Genomic DNA, 19,229 nt, shown 5'->3' with positions numbered 1-19,229 from the left:
ATGCTCTTGGAGCAAGGCTAAGGCTAAGGCTAAGGCAAGGCAAGGGCTGCTACTATTCACATGAATAGTGGCAACCTTGCCATTTGTGGTTCCACCCCAAAACGCTAGGGCTAAGGTAAATACTATTCATTGTATTTTATTTCCTTTATTTTTTTATTTTTTATACTTTAAACCATTAATTTTGATAAACTTTTCAGATAATATTTTCGGTTGCCACGTGTCACTATTTATTATAAAATTATCACCTAAAATTTCAGATAACATTTTTGGATAAAATTTTCTAATTAAATTTTCGGATAAGATTTTTGGTCGCCACGTGTCTATAATTTTTCAGAAAAGATTTCGGATGAGAATCTCGGTTGCCACGTGTCTTATTGCAGATAAAATTTTTGGATATTTATTAAAAAAATTATAATCTCAAATTTCAGATAAGATTTTCACCCTCTAAAATTGCGCCAAGTGTCCCATGTAAGATAAGATTTTCATATATTTAAAAAAAAAAATTATAATCTCATATTTCAAATAAGATTTTTACCCTCTAAAATTGCGCAACGTGTCATCTCTATCTTTTGAATCCCTCTATAAAACTACACCATCAACTCATACCTCTCACACCATATATCATCTATTCCTTCATTTCTCAAATTTTACAAAACACATTCTACTCTCGATGTCAAACTTGAGGAGGGTGTTGGAGAGGCAAGAGCAAGAAGAGGAAGAAATTCGGCCCAGATGTGCTGATGAAGATCAGGAGGCCGATGAAGAAGAGGAAGAAATGTTCGCAGTAGTGGTGTGTATGCTTAATCAATCAAGGCAACATCGCCGTCGTCGTGCCCCGAATGTGAACATACGTAAGGAGTCTTGGGGTAAGAATCTCTTGGAAGATTACTTTATCCCAAATTCGTTATATCCTGTTTCTAAGTTTCGAGAGAGATATAGAATGCAGCCACATTTGTTCCAAAAAATCATGCATGATATTTGTAGTTACGACACATATTTAATGGGCTTGACCCGGGCCGGGCCGGGCTTTAAAGAGGAGAGAGAAAATATCGAGTCTGGGAGGGCTGGATTTTTTTAGAAAATTCAAAGCCCAAGCCCGACCCGTGAGCCGGCCTTGAGAAAGCCCATCAAGCCGGGCCTGGCTAAGCCCAACAAGCGGGGCGGGGCCTAAACGGGCCCTACTTCATTTTTCAAAAATCATGAACTTAATCATAAGGGCATTTTAGTCCAAATTTTAGATCAAACTCACTTAATTCCAATATTTTCACATCAAACCAAATTCATAAAACACCCAATAAAGTCACACAATTTATAAGATTTTTTACAAAAATAATGAAATCAAGTATTATTTTTTAGGTTATTACATAATTAGATCGTAATACATTTGAAGAAATAATTTTAAAAAAATAATAAGTATAAAAAAAATATTTTTTTAAAGGATGGTATGAATATATATATATATATATGCAAATATTTGGTGTGTGTTCAAGAAAAGCATGATTATATTTGGTGGTACGATTATTTTTCGTGATATGATTATATTTGGTGATGTGATATGTTGTTCATCTTATGTATATATATATATATATATATATATAATTGTTGAATTAATAATTGACACAAATTAATGTACTAATAATCTAATTATAAACTAGGAATGAGTAAAGAAAAGTAAATGAAATGAAACAAATTGTATGTATGATTGAAGTGATATAATCATAAACCTAAACTCTTATTTATACATAATTATATATGTATGAGGGCCTAACGGGCCGGGCTTTTGTGGGCGGGCTGGGCCGAACTTTCTTGAGCTTAATCGGGCCTGGTAGGGCTTCAGACACTCAAATCTAAGCCTAGCCTTGCCAAAGGCGAGCAGGACATGACTTTTTTTCGAAGAGCTTGGCGGGCCCCCATCGGCCCATGAACCCGCAGGCCAAATGATGAGGCCTACCAGTAGTCAAACATAAAGTTTGAACGTGGACAGATTTGAAATTATTTTAAAAAGTGGGGTTAAATTTGTAAACAACAACTCTTGTAAACCTACCTTCAGCCGCAGCAGCATCGCATTTGTAAACCCACAGCCTCTGGTTCGTGCTTTTCTTCTTCTCTCCCTCCACGTTATTTTCTTCTCATTTTGGCTCTTGTTGAGTTGTGATTGAGAACGATTCTTGCAAACTGTTATCCAGGTGGGGGCTTTGCACCTTTTGATTTTTTTTTTCTCTGTTTTCTTATCATATTTATTTGTTGAACTCAATCATGTAATACGAGATTATATCTCTGCTTTCTTCATAGTCTCCTGCGAGCTACAAAAATGGTGAGGCCATATGCAGTGAAGGGAAAGAAGCGAAGGAAGAGGGAAGATAAATATGACAGAGTAGAAGAAGCAGAAGAAGCGTCAGAACCAGAAGAAACAGAGGCTTCACAGCCAGAGGACGTTAACAAGGGAGCTATGGTTGAGAAACAGAGTAATGGAAACGAAGGAGAAGAAAAAGTGGGTAACCCAATTGAACTTGAGGGTATTCCAATAACCCCAGTAGGACTTAGAACCAAGAACGGACCTGGGGCCATCTTCATCCTTGAGAGAGCTTCTTTGGAAGTTGCCAAAGTTGGAAAGGTACAATTTCATTGTTATTCTGTTGTTTATGCTTATTTTTGTGTTTTCATTTGTATGTTTGGATAGACGAGCTGGTGGGAGTAGATCCACAGAAGGACAAAAGGGGTCGGTTGACCCCGTGAACGCACCCATATCCTTAATGGAAGCTCCAATCTCGATCCATTGGACGGTTGGTGGGCGACCCCGGAAGTTTAGTGGGCGACCCTAGAGTGCACACGAAGTGTTCGCTGAAATGATCCCCAGAGAGAGGGGTCTTCTGTTATGTCATGGATTTCACTTGACAGCCTGAGGCACTTCTAAACCATAGAGGTGCTGCTGTGAATGCGAAGAAGAAGGCCTTTCTTTTTCTCAAATAATTTCACACTAAGGGGTTCGCATTGCTTTTGGGTTTCTATGCCATTGTTGAAACGGTCTGTTTGGATTGTAAACGAAACGTAGTGAGTGCTGTTTCAGTTGTCTCCTTAATGATTTGTGTTTAAAAAGGAAAACCCACCGTTTGTTTTGTATCAAAATAAGTCAGCACACCCCTTGATTATTGTTTAGGGGCTTTTTGTTTGGTTAATTGATATAGGGTTTTGTGTTTTGATTAATACGTTGGCCCACAAGATATTTTTCCATGAATTATGAATGATAGTAGTATTGATTATGAGAACTCATCTTGTGATGTTGTTTTTCCATGAATTATGATTGATAGTAGTATTGATTAATTTTACAAGGTACTTTTCTTTAAAATAAAAATTGGGAACTTGTACACTTTGGCCCCTCGGGGTATAAATCCTGGATTCACCAAGTGCTTAGGCTTTTCTGGTTTGGGTTTAGTTTGTTTCTTCAATGTTGGTGTTGCTGTGCCTTCTTTGAACCCTTTGTCTTATTCTAAAAAATTTTGAACTTTTTTTCTTCTTACAGACTTATCAGCTATTGAATTCTGATGATCACTCAAATTTCTTGCGGAAGAACAACAGAGATCCTGCTCTTTACAGGCCCGATATTGTTCATCAGGTTAGCAACTCCGGGCAATTGTCCCGTGTATATTGTATTCCATGAAATTTTTCTTTATGAACTTCATACACTTTTCTCTTTTTTTATTTTTGGGGTTTAAATTTTTGTGAATAAGCATAAAGTGAACTCATTCCTATAGTAGCAAAATAAAAGAAAGCAGGTAGAAAATAAATTAGGATAAACTCGGAAGTTGTAGACATCAGGGGTTGTAAATCCTACTCCCCACATCTGATGGGAAGTCTTCGGCTTTCTTCTTTTATGCCCCTGTTTTGTACTTTGGAAGGTTAAAAGTACCTCCTACTGGTTTTTGTTTGAACTATTGCTTGTAGGAGGGTTAATACATGTGTCATTATTCAAAAAGGGGTGCTGAGTGCAGATCACCTCTTTCTTCATTGCCAGGTTGCTTCGTTTTTATGGGTTAGGCTGTCTAGAGAGTTTGATTTGAGCTGGGTTGTTCCGGAATATTGTGTGGCTTTATTATGTGTGCACCACAATGTTTTGGAGGTAGGAAGAGGGGTGTGTTCCTGTATAGATGTGCTATAATGGCTATTTTCTGAGTAATTTGGATGGAACGGAATACAGGAGTGTTTCATGGTGCTAGGGGCAGGAGAGGGAATACTTGTGGGAGAGGGTTCAATTTTGGGCTTCATTATGGCTTGGCTGCCGACAGAGTTCAGGGGCAATTCTTTTGTTGCTATCTTTTCTGATTGGCGGGCTGCTGCTTCCTAATGCTTTGTTCTGTTATTCTGGATGTATTTTTCTGTATTCTTGTTTTCTGTTTCTGTTTTTGATTCATTTAATCAATTGATTAAATGAATTTTCTTTCCTATTAAAAAAAGAGGATTTATTGTTTTGCTTCTAGTATACTGAAGTGTTATGCGATCCTAACTAAATATTTGATATCTGCAGGCTCTACTTATGGTTTTGGATAGCCCAATTAATAAGGCTGGGAAGTTGCGAAATGTGTACGTGAGAACTGCAGCAGGTGTTCTTATTGAAATTAAGCCACATGTTCGTATCCCAAGGACATTTAAGCGGTTCTGTGGTGTCATGTGTGAGTTCATCTGTTTTTTGGATCTTAAACAAATTAATTTTCTCTGTTCTTTACATTTTCTAGATGGCATGTTGTCATTATTTTAATCCTGCCAACCACCTTGCAGTGCAACTGCTACAAAAACTGAGTATTTCTGCTGTTGGTAAGCGTGAGAAACTTATGCGTGTGATAAAGAACCCTGTGACACAGTATTTACCTGTCAACTCTCGCAAAATAGGTGAGTGTATCATGGTTTATAATCAATTTTGTCATATCTATAATGAAAACTGAAGATGTAGTCTTGTGTTCCAGGCTTCTCGTACAGTTCGGAAAAATTAGTTAGCATACAGAATTATGTTGCTGCTGCTGAAAACAATAGAGACTTTGTTTTTGTGGTATGTCAGAACTAACAGTTTGGCCATAAGTTTGTTTATACTTGCAAATATGTTATAATATCTGTAATTTTCAGGTTGGTGCGATGGCTCATGGAAAAGTGGAGACAGACTATACTGATGATTTTATATCAAGTATGTCCTTGCTTTTCATCAGTATAATATTTAATATTTTTTAGGCATATTTTTCTTCTGCTGTTTTGAAGTTTGTGCAACCTTTTGATCAGTGTGACTTCCAAAGGTTAAAATAGTTCCAGTTTTGAACTGATTGAAGGATTAGAATTTTGACCAGACTACATTGATCAGAAGAACATAACAATACTAGAAACAATATTTGTGAAATGTTTAGGTACAAATGCAAACGTGTATCCATTGTTAACATTCCATTCAAGAATTGAAGTGAAGTCTATAACATATTAACTAATATTCTTAGGCTTGAAATCTCATGTGGTAAGTGAGATGAAAAAATGAAAAACCTGATGATCAAAATGTGCTTGAATTCAAGCACATAACTGTACGTTTATGCAATCTCTATCCTCAAACAGCAACTCAATTTCTGCTTTTCATGCTTTGGACCTTATTTCTTAATTCTTAATCTTGTTTTGAACTTTGAATTTTTAATGCTTGTGGCTATGTTATTGAATTCAGTGATATGCAAGTTAACACATCTTATTTTATCCATTTTTGCAGTCTCTGGTTATCCCTTGAGTGCTGCATTTTGTATTTCGATGATTTGCCAAGCATTGGCGGGAAAGTGGGATATTTTGTGAACCATTCTTCTGGTTTTAGTCTGAATCTTAGCACTTAATGTTATTCTTATCTATGTGATGCATAATCTTTCAGGCTCATTGCTTTTAGGGTTTTTGGAAGTGTTTGTATCAGATTATGTTCTAGCTCTGTCTATTATTTGATGAAATTTTGAGGGTTATGGTGGAAATTTATACATATTTTCCTCTGTAAATTAACTAATGGTCAACCACATATAGCCTCCAAATTATCTGGAAATTTTCAAGTTGATACATGATCTGTAGATATTTTACAAGCTAAGACACAAACTTGAATGAAATCTATGAATGGGCGATTCCGATAACCTACATGTTTTCTCTTCTATTTTCTTGTAATACACTTTCCTTCCGTTGTTTTTAACAGCATCTGAATATATTTTTCGAGATCATATCTAAATTCATGATGAAAACTTGACCACAACTATGTTGTTTTCAGCATTTTCAAAGAACACGGGAATTCAATTTCCCTTTCTTTATCTTAGGATTAGAGGACCACTACCGTGGAAATTCATCTCCTCAACCATTGTAGTCGATTACCACCGCTGACGCATGAGCTCATGCCATTTTATAGAGTAATATATTGTTTTTTCATGAGATCATGCCATTTTATAGAGTAATATATTGTTTTTTCCCTAAACTATATTGAACTAAACAAAACTAGTCAATCCACTCATATTGTCAAATTACTAGCAGTTCCATCCAAAATGCGGTAAAATAAAGTCACGTATTTAACGCATGACTCATTTTTGATGGCTCCTTGGTCATTTATCGCTGTACTCTTTACAAAATGTGGCCCTAAATGTCATTTTGGAAAGTTACATCATCAACACTTGATTTACTTTTGAGCATTTTTTGTAAAGAATATGACTTGAAACGATCAAGAGGTCCTCAAAAATTAGTACATAACTTTACGACATCTTGAGTGGAATTGTTAGGAATATGACAGTGAAGGGGTAGATTGACCAATTTAGTATAATTCACGGGACAAAGTGGCTGAAGAAAGAAGTCTGGAGTTGACAATGTTGATATAGTTCTAGGAGTAAAACGACAAGTTACTCGAAATCATAACATGTATATTAAGTCTACAGTTCACCGCTCAAAATTATACACATGGCGTGCCGTTATGTGTTTTCAAGGTCGGTCAGCTCCATCTACATCAAGAACTCGTCACTAGGAAGAAGAGAGGTACATTCTTTGCAATTATACAGAGGGAATCCGAGTCTGCAGCACATTGAAGGTCTCTAATTTGTCAAGCAACAAGATTCTTCAGATAAAAGAAAGCCCCCATGGTCCCTATGATAGGATTTTTAGTATATGTTAAAATCACATAAAATACTTGCAAGAATATAAGGTTATTGTAGTATAAATGCTCATGCAAGGTCGTTCTCCTCGAGGACTAATTAGTAATTTAAGTAAAAACAATTTTCAAATAACTACTTAAAATAAAAGGTTAAGAAAGATGATTATGAATTTGGTTGATACTAAAAATAAATAAACAAAAACAATTACGACTGAAGGAAAAAGTTTTAAATACCAATTTAGAAAAAGCACTAGGGTTTCACCATCACCTAGCAATCCTGTGAACTTTTACCAATTACTTATGCTTTGCACATGCCACTTTGAAGGTTAGGTTTTCCTAATTTATATTCTACTTGAAACCTCCAACACAGAACGTATATCCAACATGCAACCCGTCCAGACGTTCGGATCAAATCTGAACATGAAAGACTCATTAAATTTTGTGAAAACCCTTTGAAAAACCATGCAACCCTTAAAACGTGGTGTTCATCTTAAGTGAAATTACAATTATTAATCACAAGAAGTTAGCATCAATTTCAGGGAACCTTCCGACCAAAATTGCATCCAATTACTTTTCTAAAGATCCTAATGGCGATCAGGCATTAAGACAATTAGATAGTTTAAAATAGTGATTAACAATTCAAAGTAGGCATGCACTCATCATAAGCAATTAAATAAAAATCACATATTCATGCTAAGGTTCAAGGCTTCACCCTAGCAAAAGAGAATTAGTTACGCATATTCATAATTGAAATCCAAGAAAATATCATTCAGAAGGAAAAGAATGAAAACACCTTATAGTAGCAAAAACCCAAAACCCTAGCTTGCTCTCCACAATGTCATGTTCAAAAGTGAAAAAGAAGAAGTCCTTAAATTCCTCTAAGAAAGAGCTTAAATATCCCTTAAAACATAGCTTCCAATGTACAGCTTTTCTATCCCCAAAAGGAAACTAATTAAAATAAAATAATACTAGGAAATAAAGTCCAAATTAGATTAGGAGAATCTGCCCAAAATCTGACCAGCCACGTTTTAGCCTCAAATTGCCTCCAAATCTGGCCCAAGATAGCTTGTTTTAAAGATAAAAATATTCTGAACACTTCTCTAGAAGGCCACGAACCCATCTGAGGTCATCTTGGGCTCCAAAAACGCAATAAAAGCCCAACACGTCACTATTTCAGCACCTCGTACTGCACCTTTATTTTGTTGCCAGAAAATAACCGTTTGGTAGAAAAATATGAAATTTTGATACGATCAAGCTAAGTGACTCACGAACGTCCTCCAACTTGAATTACTCCAAAATTCGTCCATTTGATAATGTTTTGCTCCAGAGGACGTTGAAAATCCTACATTAGAAATATAATTCAAAGTATTAAAGTTCTTTCAAAATATTAACCAAAATATACTAAGAATGAGGTTAAATATAATATAAAATATACCCATCACCCTACATTCTGGAATCAACCTGTTTGGAACAACTTCATTTTCGTAGTCATGGCAGCCCACAATTTTCAAGTATTAGCCGTCAATCAAATGCTTACCAGTTAGAGAGAAGAAAGGGTATAAAATATATCAATTGGGATTTATACAAATATGTCTATCACAACCACGAGTGATGTTCACAGCTTTAGTTTCAAGAATATATTAAATGAATGTAGTGGTTGCTTTCACCATGTATGTATTGTTAATAAGCTTTATAAATGGCTTATTTTAGTGAGAAAGAAGAAAGGGCATGTCGTTACTGTAAAGATATCAAGGGTCCTAAGTCTGCCACATGTCAGAAGATTGAAGAAGAGAGTTGTTGAAATGTTGTTAAGTCTGTTAGGCAGTTTTAGCAAAAGAGTTAGAGGTCTGTTAAAGAAGTTAGAAAGGTTAAGAGGTTAGAAACGTGTACACAAAGCTTTGACAAGCTAGTATAAAAACCATCACTGTACTGTGTTGAATATCAATGAATGAAAACATCAATTCTTCTCCTAAGATTGCCTGCTTCTCTCTGTTAAACTTCTGCTTAATATTGCTATTCTCACATGGTATCATCGCCATAATACGATCCTGAGCTTCTTGCTTCCGTATTCCTATTCTTTGCTGCCAATTCTGTTCTATTCTCTTCTTCTTTGTTAATTCCTTGAGCTTCTTTCCCTCTTCAACCACACTATTCCTTTCGTAGTCTTTGTTCTACCTACCACCTGTTTGTTCTTTTACCTCACAGAATCTTCTGCTTGTTCTATTACCCTTTTTCTTTTCTTCTCACGATATTTTCTTCCTGAATACTCATCATGGTGACTGCTACTCAACTTCAGATTGTTCAATCTCCGATTACTACCTTAATTCCCACTGTCTCTACTTCTGTGACAGTTAAGCTTGATGATACAAATTTTCTCACTTGGAATTTTCAGATGCAGCTTCTTCTTGAAGGTCATGGCTTATTGGGGTTTGTTGATGGTTCACGGCTGTGTCCTCGTTTTGATGAAGATTCTGATGTTGAAGGTGTGGAAACTGATGCTTATGCAGTGTGGAAGATGCATGATCGTGCCTTGATGCAATTACTAATTGCAACCCTTTCTTCTACTGCTATCTCATATGTCATTGGGTGTACTAGTTCTCATGATATGTGGGTTCAGTTGAAGGATAGATTTTCTATGGTTACCAAAGCTAGGATTTTTCAGATGAAAAGTGAGCTTCAGAATATCAAGAAGGGCGCTGACCCAGTCTCTCAATACTTGCAAAAGATAAAGGATGCTAGAGATCATCTTGCTGCCGCTGGGGTTTCTTTTGATGATGATGATATTGTGATTTTGGCTCTTAATGGTCTTCCCCCAGAATATAATACTTTTCGGTGTATGGTTCGAGGCAGGGAAAATGTGCTCTCTCTTAAAGATTTTAGATCTCAGTTGCTTGCTGAAGAAGCTATTCTTGAACATTCTACCTCTGCCACTCCTTTTGCCTCTGCGATGATGGCGAACAATCAATCATTCAACGGAAAATCTCTTGTTCTTGCTGACACTTCCACGTCTGTCCCATCTTCTATTTCATCTAGCCACAATGGTGGTGTCAATGGTGGTCTCAATGGAGGTTTCCACTCTAGCTCTAATGGTGGCTCTTTTTCACATAATGGTGGTTTCCAATCTGGCCCTCATAGAGGTTCTTTTTATCGAGGAAGAGGCAGACCTCGGCCTCAGTTTTCATCTAGTTCAAGACCGTATCAAGCTCCACCTAATTCTGGCCCTGGCATCCTTGGTTCGGGTACTGATATTCCAATTTGTCAAATATGCAACAAGAAAGGTCATCTAGCTGCTGATTGTTATCAACGACATCAACAATTCACAGGTCCTGGTTCTTCTGTTCAATGCCAAATTTGCTGGAAGTATGGCCACACCGCTATTCAGTGTTACCACAGAGGCAATTTTTCCTATCAAGGCAAACCTCCTTCATCCAATCTTACTGCAATGCATGCCAACTGTGCTCCTTCCTCATCAGCTGAGCAATTTTGGGTGGCTGATACTGGAGCAACAGCCCATATGACGTCTGATTTGTCTCAACTCAGTCTTGCTACCCCTTTCTTAGGAAATGAGACTATCACCACTGCAGGGGGTTCAGGTTTGAGTATTTCTAGTATTGGCTCTTCTTCTTTGAATACTCCTCAATGTTCTTTCCAATTATCGAAAGTTTTGCATGTGCCAAAGATATCCCAGCATTTGCTTTCAGTGCATCGGTTATGTAAAGATAATAACTGCAGATTTATATGTGATGCATTTGGCTTTTGGATTCAGGACAAACTCACGGGGAGTGTTCTTCTCAAGGGACTGTGTAGAGCTGGCATATATTCTATTCCTTTCTTTCCTTCACAACCTCATCCTACTCCAGCTGCTTCTCTCATCAAACAACATTTCTGCTTTCTTGGACATCCAGTAAACACTAGTCTGTGGCACAAGCGGTTTGGTCATCCCTCCAATGTCATTACTACTGCTCTTTTACATCAATCCCAGGTTCCTGTTTCTTTAGACAAAGTTCAATCTGTTTGTCATCATTGTTTAGAAGGCAAACTAGCTAAACTTCCTTTTCATTATCCAGCAGTAAAATCTGTCAAACCTTTAGAAGTGATTCATAGTGATGTGTGGGGTCCTTCTCCAACAATATCTGTTGAGGGGTTCAAATATTATGTTAGCTTTGTAGATGAGTGTACTCGGTTTACTTGGCTCTTTCCAATGATCAATAAAGCGGAAGTTTACTCTATTTTTGTTCATTTTCATGCTTACCTAGTCACTCAGTTCTCTGCTTCTCTTAAAGTTTTTCAAAGTGATGGAGGTGGTGAATATCTTAGTCATAAATTTCAACATTATCTTCTTGCTAGAGGTATCATTCATCATAAATCCTGTCCCTATACACCTGAACAAAATGGCTTAGCCGAGAGAAAACACCGACACATCTTAGAGACTGCTATCACTTTATTGCAAACTGCTCATTTACCACCAAAATTTTGGATTCATGCTTGTGCTACTTCAGTCTACTTGATCAATAGAATGCCATGTAAAACTCTTCATTTCAAATCTCCTTTTTTCTTATTGTTTGGATCTGCCCCAGACATTACTCATCTGAGGGTATTTGGCTGTGCTTGCTTTCCTTTGCTCAAGCCTTATAATACAAACAAACTTCAGCCAAAAACTTCTACTTGTGTCTTTCTAGGCTATGCAGGACAATATAAAGGCTATATTTGTTTTTCTCTCCTTACCAATAGACTATTTGTCACTAGACATGTCCTATTTGATGAAACTGTGTTTCCATTCACATCTGTCCATCCAGTAAGTCTTTCTTCATCTCAGTCTCTCCCTTCCTCTTCTCCTCCTCCATCTATTTCATTCACTAATACTGTCTTATCACCTATCCCTTCTCTTTCCATTTCCTCACCTTCTCCATCCACCTATGAAGCCAATGACCCTTTGACTGCATTGCCTCCCAGTTCATTGCCTGCTTCCCCTTCTGCTACACAACCAGCTACACAGTCTCCTCTCCCTGTGGATCCTGATTTTCAGCCTGAAAGTCTTCGTGTTGTCTCGCCTCTGCCACCTGTAAATTTGCATCCTATGACAACACGGTCTAAGAATGGCATCTCCAAGAGAAAGGCTTTTTCTGCTTCTACATCTATTGATTTATCTGCCATTTGAGCCTAGTTCTTTCAAGGCTGCTTCTCAATCACCGGAATGGCAATCTGCAATGAGGGAGGAAATTGAGGCTCTTCATGCTCAAGGTACTTGGGATTTGGTTCCTCTCCCAGCTCATAAGAATCTTGTTGGCTGTAAATGGGTTTATAGGATCAAGAAGAATGCAGATGGTTCTATAGCTAGGCATAAGGCTCGCTTGGTTGCTAAGGGATTTAGTCAAGAGGAGGGTATTGATTATTATGAGACCTTCAGTCCGGTGGTTAAACCAACCACTGTTCGATTAGTTCTTGCCCTTGCTGCTCAGTTTCAGTGGTCCTTACGGCAACTTGATGTTAAAAATGCGTTCTTGCATGGTGTTCTTCAAGAGGAGGTTTATATGACACAACCTCAAGGCTTTGAGAATAAACATTATTCTTCTGATTTTGTTTGCAGACTCAAGAAGTCCTTGTATGGTTTAAAACAGGCTCCTCGTGCCTGGAATGAAAGATTTACTAGCTTCTTACCAAGCTTGGGTTTTCAGGCTTCAAATGCGGATCCATCTCTCTTTATTCACCATTCGTTGCTTGGTACTGTGGTTTTGCTTCTCTATGTTGATGATATCATTCTTACTGGCAGTAATTCATCTCTTATTACATCTGTAATTAGTGCTTTAACTCAGGAGTTTGATATGAAGGATTTAGGCCAATTGACTTATTTTCTGGGGCTGCAAATTTCATATCAGTCTGCTGGCTTGTTTGTGTCTCAAACTAAGTATATCAAGGAACTGCTTGAGAGGGTTGATTTGCAGGATTCAAAACCGTGTCCTACTCCTTGTCTTCCTTATCACAGACTATTGAAAGATGATGGCAAACCTTATTCTCATCCAGAGCAGTATAGAAGCATTGTTGGTGCTCTGCAGTACCTCACTTTCACAAGGCCAGATATTGCCTTCTCAGTGAATCAAGCTTGTCAATTTATGCATAATCCTATGGAATCTCATGTTGTGGCAGTTAAGAGAATCCTGCGGTATTTGAAAGGAACCATTGATTTTGGCATTTGGTTTAAGCCTGGTCTTCTTCATCTGCACGCTTATAGTGATGCTGACTGGGCTGGGGATCCTAATGATCGCAGATCTGTTTTGGGGTTTATTGTTTACTTGGGCTCTAGTCCTATTTCTTGGGCTTCTAAGAAGCAACATATTGTCTCTCGTTCGTCCACTGAGGCAGAATATAGGGCTTTGGCGATTGCTGCTGCTGAACTTGCATGGATCAGACAGTTGTTCTGTGATCTGCATGTCCCATTACATGTTCCTCCTTTAATTCATTGTGACAATATCTCTGCTATTGCTCTCTCTTCCAACCCAGTGTTTCATTCCCGAATGAAACATCTACAGATTGATTATCATTTTGTTAGAGAACGAGTCATCCGAGGTGATTTACATGTGCAACATGTCTCTTCTGCAGACCAATTTGCTGACATTCTCACTAAGGGGCTGTCTATCCCTTTATTCCAGCATCATTGTTCCAATCTCATGCTTGGCTCCTCCAAGCATGAGATTGAGGGGGCATGTAAAGATATCAAAGGTCCTAATTCTGCCACATGTCAGAAGATTGAAGAATTGAGACTGTTGTTTTAGCAAAAGAGAGATCTGTTAAAGAAGTTAGAAAGGTTAAGAGGTTAGAAACGTGTACACAAAGCTTTGACAAGCTAGTATAAAAACCATCACTGTACTGTGTTGAATATCAATGAATGAAAACATCAATTCTTCTCCTAAGATTGCCTGCTTCTCTCTGTTAAACTTCTGCTTAATATTGCTATTCTCACAGTTACCACGTGCCTTTCCATCAAATCCACGAGCATAGGAGAAGGAATACATACCAGAGCTTGTGCCTCCCACACATGCCGCACGCATTTTGTGCTTCAAAGTCTTCTTCACCATTATTTTTTTTTATAGAAATCAAAAGTGGGCCTCCTAAAACAAGAAGGGATTTCTATTTTGGAAAAAAAAAAGAAAAAAAGAAAGAAAAGGATATCCCTTTTATTTGTTAAGTTCCTTTTTGAAACAAACATACTAAGGGAAGGAAATTCGAAAACAAAAGTTGGAGTACATGGGTACATAATTGCTCTTAAATAATTGAGCTACATGCTCCTTTGATACAAACGATATTGTGGGATGATATATTAGAACACAAAACTTCGAATGCAGAAGTAAGCACTTGAGCTACAAATCCCTTGCAATATTCGTTTTATTTTCATGTGTGTATCAATCAATCAGATGTATATTTGACTATGATAAATCCTCATTTGTGTAACGCAATACGTATTGTGATTATTAAAAAAATGGGATCAAAAGTGTCGTGGGATCAACTTATGTAACACCCCGACTCCAAATTTAATTCATATTTTAAATTATTTAAGTGAATTTACGAATTTACCCTTAGGGTAGGGGTAAATTGGTTATTTTCTTGCCCGGAAAGTGTTTGGGGCAGTGACTAGTATTTTTGGGTAGGTGGTATTGAGACGAATTCGTAAACACGCAGTAGGCTTGAATCGGAGTTGTAACGAAGAAGTTACGATCAAAACATCGACAATGGCAAAATCGTAAATATTTCGAAGTTGGTTTTTAGAAAACCAGATTTTTTCCTCTCTCTCTCTCTCTCTCTCTCTCTCTCTCTCTCTCTCTCTCGTGCGCGCCTCCCTCCCATCCCGTATACACAGCGGCGACGGTTTTACCGTCGCCACCGCTTGCTCCGGCCACCGTTTGGGGTGGTTCCGGTCCCAAAAGGACCTTCAGCTCCTCCTCCTTCCATCCCACTCCATCCCCGACACCGGCAGCTGCCACGATCGCAGGAAATTGCAGAAAAACGGCCGGTTTTACCCATAATATTCAGAGCTCGTTTCGGCGATTCCGGCTACCAAATCTTGCGATCTAGGTATGTTTTATCATCCTTTTAATGTGTTCTAGCTGATGGATGGGTAGGATTTCATTAATTTTGAGGGTTGATGGTTCGATTTCCAAATTGGAAATCGGCCGATTTTTGAATCGCTTTTTCGGCAACTTCTAGCCAGTTTTTGAGGTAGGCCCAAGAACAAAAGTGACTCCAAATAGGGTGTTGTACCTAGGGTAGGAGTCTTGAGCCAAGGTGTTGAGTTTTTCCGGAGAAGGATTATCGCTTTGAACACCCACACGCTGCCCGCGCGTGTGGCGGCGCATGGGCAATGTAGCAAATGTGCATTATTGTCCCAATGCGATCTCCTGGTTGTCACGAGTGTGTAGGATTTTACGGATCCCAATTCGGACATCGTTTAACTATTGAACGGATTTTCGCATATTGTGCGTTATCCGGGTTCGATAGGTTCTGACCGTTGGATCGTTTCCCAATCAATATATGTTGTTCTAGGTATTCCTAGGATCGTATAGGAATTTACGGATTGTGAATCGGAGCCCCGGATGTTCCGATTCAATAACTTAAAGTTCATATTTTTTTAATGACCGACCGATCGTGCGATCGTAAGCGATCTAACCGTCCGTTTCGAACCAAACTTGCGAGACGGGTATCTTAGACCTTGTGAAACCTTTAGGAACTTTCGGATTGTAAAACAGAGGTCGTGGGTCCCGACGGTACGTGTTGGCTGAGAGTTGGTCCCGCAGCAGAGCCGGATCGTGCGCTTCCGAGCCTTGAACCTTCGTAGGACTCTTTCTTCATGTTATTTCCTTTGAACTCTGTTTTGTTGAAATTGAAGTTCTTAGACATGCTCTGTTATCGCCCTGTTAGGGTTGGATTTGTGAGGCCGGAGGCCAGTTTGTTGTAAATTGTTTATTCGCTTTAAAACATGCTGCTGGTTGAGATTATTTTGTATTTTTATGCATGTTGAATTCTGTTGGGTTTGTTCAATTTACAGGGGGGACTCTGCCAAAATTTTGGTAAAGAGTCTCGATTTTTAGTAAATGGGCTCGGCATCAGGAAGATGTCGGATCTAAGACGGGGTCCGCTCTGGTCTCCGGAAAAATTCCGGGGCGGGTCCTGTCAGCTTGGTATCAGAGCATTAGTTCATTACTTTTGCGCTTTTGTTGCGTTGTTGAAACTAATGATTCTATGGTTTCCTTTGTGTAGAATCATGCATCCTAGACGTCCTAGGACGAGGGGTGGTCGTATTCCGAGATGGGGAGCAAATCCTCCACCTCCATCTCCACCAAATGGGCTCGGCATCAGGAAGATGTCGGATCTAAGACGGGGTCCGCTCTGGTCTCCGGAAAAATTCCGGGGCGGGTCCTGTCAGCTTGGTATCAGAGCATTAGTTCATTACTTTTGCGCTTTTGTTGCGTTGTTGAAACTAATGATTCTATGGTTTCCTTTGTGTAGAATCATGCATCCTAGACGTCCTAGGACGAGGGGTGGTCGTATTCCGAGATGGGGAGCAAATCCTCCACCTCCATCTCCACCACCTTCTCCACCTCCATCACCTCTACCTCCACCATCTCCACCTGTCGGAGAGCAAGATGGAGGGAATGACCTCGATTTATGACACCTGTTATCTCAGTTCACACGAACCGTGTCTACCATCTTACAGGGGAGACGAAATACTGAAGGCTCTGACATTAAGAGGGTTAAAGAATTGGGGGCAAATGAGTTTCATGGTAGTGCTGATCCTGCTGAGGCTGATGCTTGTCTTACAGATGTCGAGCGAATATTTGAGGTTCTTCAGTGCCCTGATAGAGATAGGGTTCTGTTAGTATGAAAATTGTATTGTCATTTCCTAGACTCTAGCATAGGTTGGGAATTAGTGTGTGAACTTGTTTTACTGGAAGCTTTGGCGCAACACATTCATTCTGGATCTTTGAAGCATAACCTGACCATATGAGAAACTTGACAACAGGTAAATCATGACATATCATGCATTCATGATAGGACTCATAGTTGAATTTTTGTTTTGAGTCTTTGTAATTGAAATTAAAATATGAGTCGGTTGGTGACATCTTTAAGAGTCCTTAATGAATTAGACTTTGTATTTTTATTGAATCATAATTTATATTGTTAATCTGATAAGTGTTTGGCCTTGGTGTGGCGTCTCATTGAGGAGATCATATTGCACCAGGTTCAAAGAGTTTTAGTTCAATAGGTCTTAGTGTTATATTTGTCTTGGAAGTGTATTGAATATTCAATTGGCCAGGTCTTAGTGTTATATTGGTTTTGGACGTGTATTGAAGATTCAATATTGATTTGGCCTTCTTGTTATATCAAGCTTTCCAACGTCTGATTACACAGCATATTGAATATATTTTGGAAAAGCTACTGTCCTTATTTTTTTGGTAAATCATCAAGTGCTTCGGTTGCTTGGTGATTAATTGAATTCATTCTTCTTTCATATTGCATTCATATGCATATCGGTGAATCATACGATTGAGGGCACAAAGACTGTGGTGGCAGTTTTCCTCCGGCGAGCTTGAAGCAATCGTGACCAATATTGCGTTCAACATAAGGAGTGTCGAAGATCATCCCGTGACAGAAGTTGAGTTACGAAGAAGTCGGTAAACATTATCTAGAATGAGTCTAGGATAAGTGTGTGAGTACTTCTTGTAATCATCGTTCTATAGTGGATTTGAGTTGGACTGAGGAGTCCCGTGGATTTTCCCTAGAGGTGGGGTTTTACCACGTAAAATAATTCTCTGCGTGTTCGTTTATTTTAAGCTTTGCACATCTCAGGATTGATAACTCATATCAATCCTGCTTCAAAGGTTGATCATTATTTATTGCAAAAAATTCGAATTAGCTTGTTTAACATTCTCCAGGCATATATATAGATATCCTATAGGTATTTTCAATTGGCATCAGAGCAGGTTGCTGGACATACTCAGTAAGATCTAATATACCTTAGGATGGATCGTGCCTCGGGCTCAATTGCACATCCACCATATTTTGGCGGCAACAACTATGGCGCTTGGAAGGCCAAAATGAAGTCGTTTCTTTGGTCCTTAGATGAACGTTTATGGAGTACAGTGGTTCATGGATTTCCTAAACCCACAAAGAAGATCGGAAAAGGAGATGAAGAAACCACAATCCTCAAAGCTAGAGAGGAGTGGACCACTGCAGAAGTCACACACAGCACTAATAATCAAAAGGGGTTAAATGCTTTATTTACTGCTGTCTCTTCAGATCAATTTGAATATATATCTGGTTGTGATACTTCTAAGGAAGCTTGGGATATTTTGCAGGTTACCCATGAAGGAACAGATACTGTCAAGGGAGCCAAGCTTCAAATGCATACTTTACAGTTTGAGACACTCATGATGGATGAGAATGAAACTTTTTCTGAATTTTATGCTAATCTGTGTGTAATTGTGAATGCTTGTTCAAGTTTAGGTGAAAAAATTCCAGAAGACAGGGTTGTGAAAAAGATTTTGAGATCCTTGCCTCAACGATTTCAACCAAAGATCACGGCTATTGAAGAGATCCGTGACTTGAACACCTTGAAAGTTCAAGAACTCATAGGGTCCATACAAACCTATGAGATGAAACATCTACCCCTTAAAAAGAGCAAAACTGTTGCTTTCAAGGTTGTGAATGAAGAAGATGATGGGCATTCAAATGAAGATTGCAGTGATGAGGAATTAACGATTCTCACAAGGCGATTCATGAACTTTCTCAAGAATCAGGATCCAAGGAGTCGAGATTCAAAAGGTATAAATTCTAAAAATAGGTTTGTTAACTATACTGATGGTGGGTCTAAATTTCGCAGGTCAAATGAACGAAAGAATCCAAGAGAAAAGGTCCAATGTTTTGAATGTGAAGGCTATGGACACATATCTTCGGAATGTGCCAACACCTTAAAGAAACAAAAGGATAGCAAGAATAAGGCAATGCATATTACTTGGAGTGATAGTGAATCGAAATGCGAGAATGATGAAAAGACGGTTGCACTCATAACCACAGTTAGCTTGGATGAATCACATGAGGATGATGATTGTAAAGA

The 19,229-nt window shown here is 38.5% G+C and overlaps 3 protein-coding genes across 3 annotated transcripts; all 3 read left to right on the top strand.

Moving 5' to 3' along the window:
* The first annotated feature begins 2,073 nt into the window (after window positions 1–2,073).
* Window positions 2,074–6,080, top strand: LOC117613413 (ribosomal RNA small subunit methyltransferase nep-1-like). Its single transcript, XM_034342021.1, has 8 exons — window positions 2,074–2,186; window positions 2,293–2,614; window positions 3,521–3,613; window positions 4,523–4,667; window positions 4,774–4,884; window positions 4,959–5,041; window positions 5,116–5,173; window positions 5,729–6,080. The coding sequence occupies exons 2-8, from the start codon at window positions 2,312–2,314 to the stop codon at window positions 5,806–5,808; spliced, it is 873 nt and encodes a 290-aa protein (XP_034197912.1). The 5' UTR covers window positions 2,074–2,186; window positions 2,293–2,311; the 3' UTR covers window positions 5,809–6,080.
* A 10,340-nt stretch (window positions 6,081–16,420) lies between these two features.
* Window positions 16,421–16,997, top strand: LOC117613411 (acrosin-like). The gene is made up of 3 exons (XM_034342018.1): window positions 16,421–16,533; window positions 16,622–16,745; window positions 16,830–16,997. Exons 1-3 carry the CDS (start codon window positions 16,421–16,423, stop codon window positions 16,995–16,997), a joined length of 405 nt encoding a protein of 134 aa, XP_034197909.1.
* A 1,138-nt stretch (window positions 16,998–18,135) lies between these two features.
* On the top strand, window positions 18,136–19,222 carry LOC117613412 (the record flags this gene model as incomplete). Its single annotated transcript, XM_034342020.1, has 1 exon — window positions 18,136–19,222. A coding segment is annotated over exon 1 (1,087 nt), but the record flags the coding sequence as incomplete, so codon positions are not given.
* Between the last annotated feature and the right edge of the window lie 7 nt (window positions 19,223–19,229).

The sequence above is a fragment of the Prunus dulcis genome, unplaced genomic scaffold (assembly GCF_902201215.1).
Source record: "Prunus dulcis unplaced genomic scaffold, ALMONDv2, whole genome shotgun sequence".
Classification (NCBI taxonomy): domain Eukaryota; kingdom Viridiplantae; phylum Streptophyta; class Magnoliopsida; order Rosales; family Rosaceae; genus Prunus; species Prunus dulcis.
Note: the sequence above shows the minus strand (reverse complement) of the source record. Positions and strands in the feature narration are given on the sequence as shown.

What these genes read in the sequence shown, in the direction of transcription:
- LOC117613413 (XM_034342021.1), top strand. Translation starts at nt 2,312, where the DNA reads ATGGTGAGGCCATATGCAGTGAAGGGAAAGAAGCGAAGGAAGAGGGAA. An exon ending in AAGTTGCCAAAGTTGGAAAG is followed by an intron (nt 2,615 to 3,520) that starts GTACAATTTCAT and finishes TTCTTCTTACAG; the next exon opens with ACTTATCAGCTATTGAATTC. An exon ending in TGTCAACTCTCGCAAAATAG is followed by an intron (nt 4,885 to 4,958) that starts GTGAGTGTATCA and finishes CTTGTGTTCCAG; the next exon opens with GCTTCTCGTACAGTTCGGAA.
- LOC117613411 (XM_034342018.1), top strand. Translation starts at nt 16,421, where the DNA reads ATGGGGAGCAAATCCTCCACCTCCATCTCCACCAAATGGGCTCGGCAT. An exon ending in AAAATTCCGGGGCGGGTCCT is followed by an intron (nt 16,534 to 16,621) that starts GTCAGCTTGGTA and finishes TCCTTTGTGTAG; the next exon opens with AATCATGCATCCTAGACGTC. An exon ending in TACCTCCACCATCTCCACCT is followed by an intron (nt 16,746 to 16,829) that starts GTCGGAGAGCAA and finishes ACCATCTTACAG; the next exon opens with GGGAGACGAAATACTGAAGG.